Source organism: Arachis stenosperma, chromosome 10 (assembly GCF_014773155.1).
Source record: "Arachis stenosperma cultivar V10309 chromosome 10, arast.V10309.gnm1.PFL2, whole genome shotgun sequence".
Lineage (NCBI taxonomy): Eukaryota > Viridiplantae > Streptophyta > Magnoliopsida > Fabales > Fabaceae > Arachis > Arachis stenosperma.
The window spans coordinates 96492555-96493983 of NC_080386.1; the positions used below are offsets into that span (position 1 = coordinate 96492555).

Here is a 1429-nt window from a genome sequence, read left to right on the forward strand (position 1 = left end):
TGTTATATCTTTTAATTCATAAGCATTTCCATTAAATATCTTTTAAACTCTAAAAGGTCCTTCCCAAAGGGGAAACAAGTTTCCTTTAACTTGCTCAGTCGGGAGAACAAATTTTAACACCAAATCACTAACCATAAATGTTTTCCTTTTTAGTTTCTTGTGTCTGACTTAGTGATACTATCTTTTTGCCTCACCATTCGATCAAAATCCATTAGTCGAGATTGGTCTAATTGATCTAACTTGTTAATCATGCTCGACCAATATTATTCGACAGGTAAATCATTTTGCTTCGTCACTCTAACTGTTTGCAAATTTATTTTAAGTGGCAATACTGCTTTATGACCATATACCAGCTTATAGGGAGTCAACCCTGTGGCTTCTCGAGAGGAACACCTATAAGCCCATACTTGACTCAAAGTATTATGCCAATTTTGAGACTGCCTCCCTATATGTTCCTTAATCAACTTAATTAAAGTTTTATTAACAACATCAACTTGGCCATTTACTTGTGCATAATATGGGGTTGAATGTATCAATTTAATTCCTTTCGACTCAGTATATCCTTCGACTTGTTGACCTGTGAACATAGTTTCTTGGCCTGTAGTTACAGTTGGAGGGATAACAAATCTGTGAATAATCAATTCCTCAATAAAATCAATTATTTTGGCTTGTATAACCTCTTTCATGGACATAGCTTCCACCCACTTAGTAAAGTAATCGACTAAAACGAGTTTATGCCCCTTAGTTGAAGGGGGATGAACCATTTCTATTAAATCCAAGGCCTATCCTCTAAATGGCTAAGGTTAATTATATCATGCAAATCTTTCGCAGGGACTCTTTGAATTGGTGCATTCTTTTGACATTGATCACAACGTCAAGCAAAATTAATACATTCCTTCATCATTGAAGGCCGGTATAGTGGTGCGGAATTTATAACCCACAAACTAATCGGCAAGTGCACTGGGTCGTATCAAGTAATACCTCAGGCGAGTGAGGGTCGATTCCACGAGGATTGATGGACTAAGCAACAATGGTTAAGTGATTTACTTAGTTAGACAAGCAGAAAATAGTGTTTGAGAGTTCAAAAGCATTAAACAATAAATTCACAATATTAGAAAGATAGGCAAGTAAATAAGTTGGGAGAAACAATATGAAGAAGGCAATTAAGGCTTTAGAGTTATCTATTTTCCGGATTGACATTTCTTATTAATTTATTTTAATCCTGCAAGATTTAATTCATGGCAAACTACATGTGACTAGACCTTAATTCCTTAGACCTTTCTAGTCTCCTCTAAAATTCATCAACCACCAATTCCTAGGTCAATTAATTCCAATTAGAGCGTGAAGTTTAATTCTAGTTATTATGCCATAAAAATCCTAATTATCCAAATATAAGAGGATTATATGTCACGTATCCTGTTAAGTCCAG

The 1429-nt window shown here is 35.0% G+C and overlaps 1 protein-coding gene across 1 annotated transcript; it reads right to left on the minus strand.

The window, feature by feature from the left end:
* Positions 1–263: 263 nt before the first annotated feature.
* Positions 264–764, minus strand: LOC130957367 (uncharacterized). Its single transcript, XM_057884231.1, has one exon. It carries the CDS (start codon positions 762–764, stop codon positions 264–266), a length of 501 nt encoding a protein of 166 aa, XP_057740214.1.
* Between the last annotated feature and the right edge of the window lie 665 nt (positions 765–1429).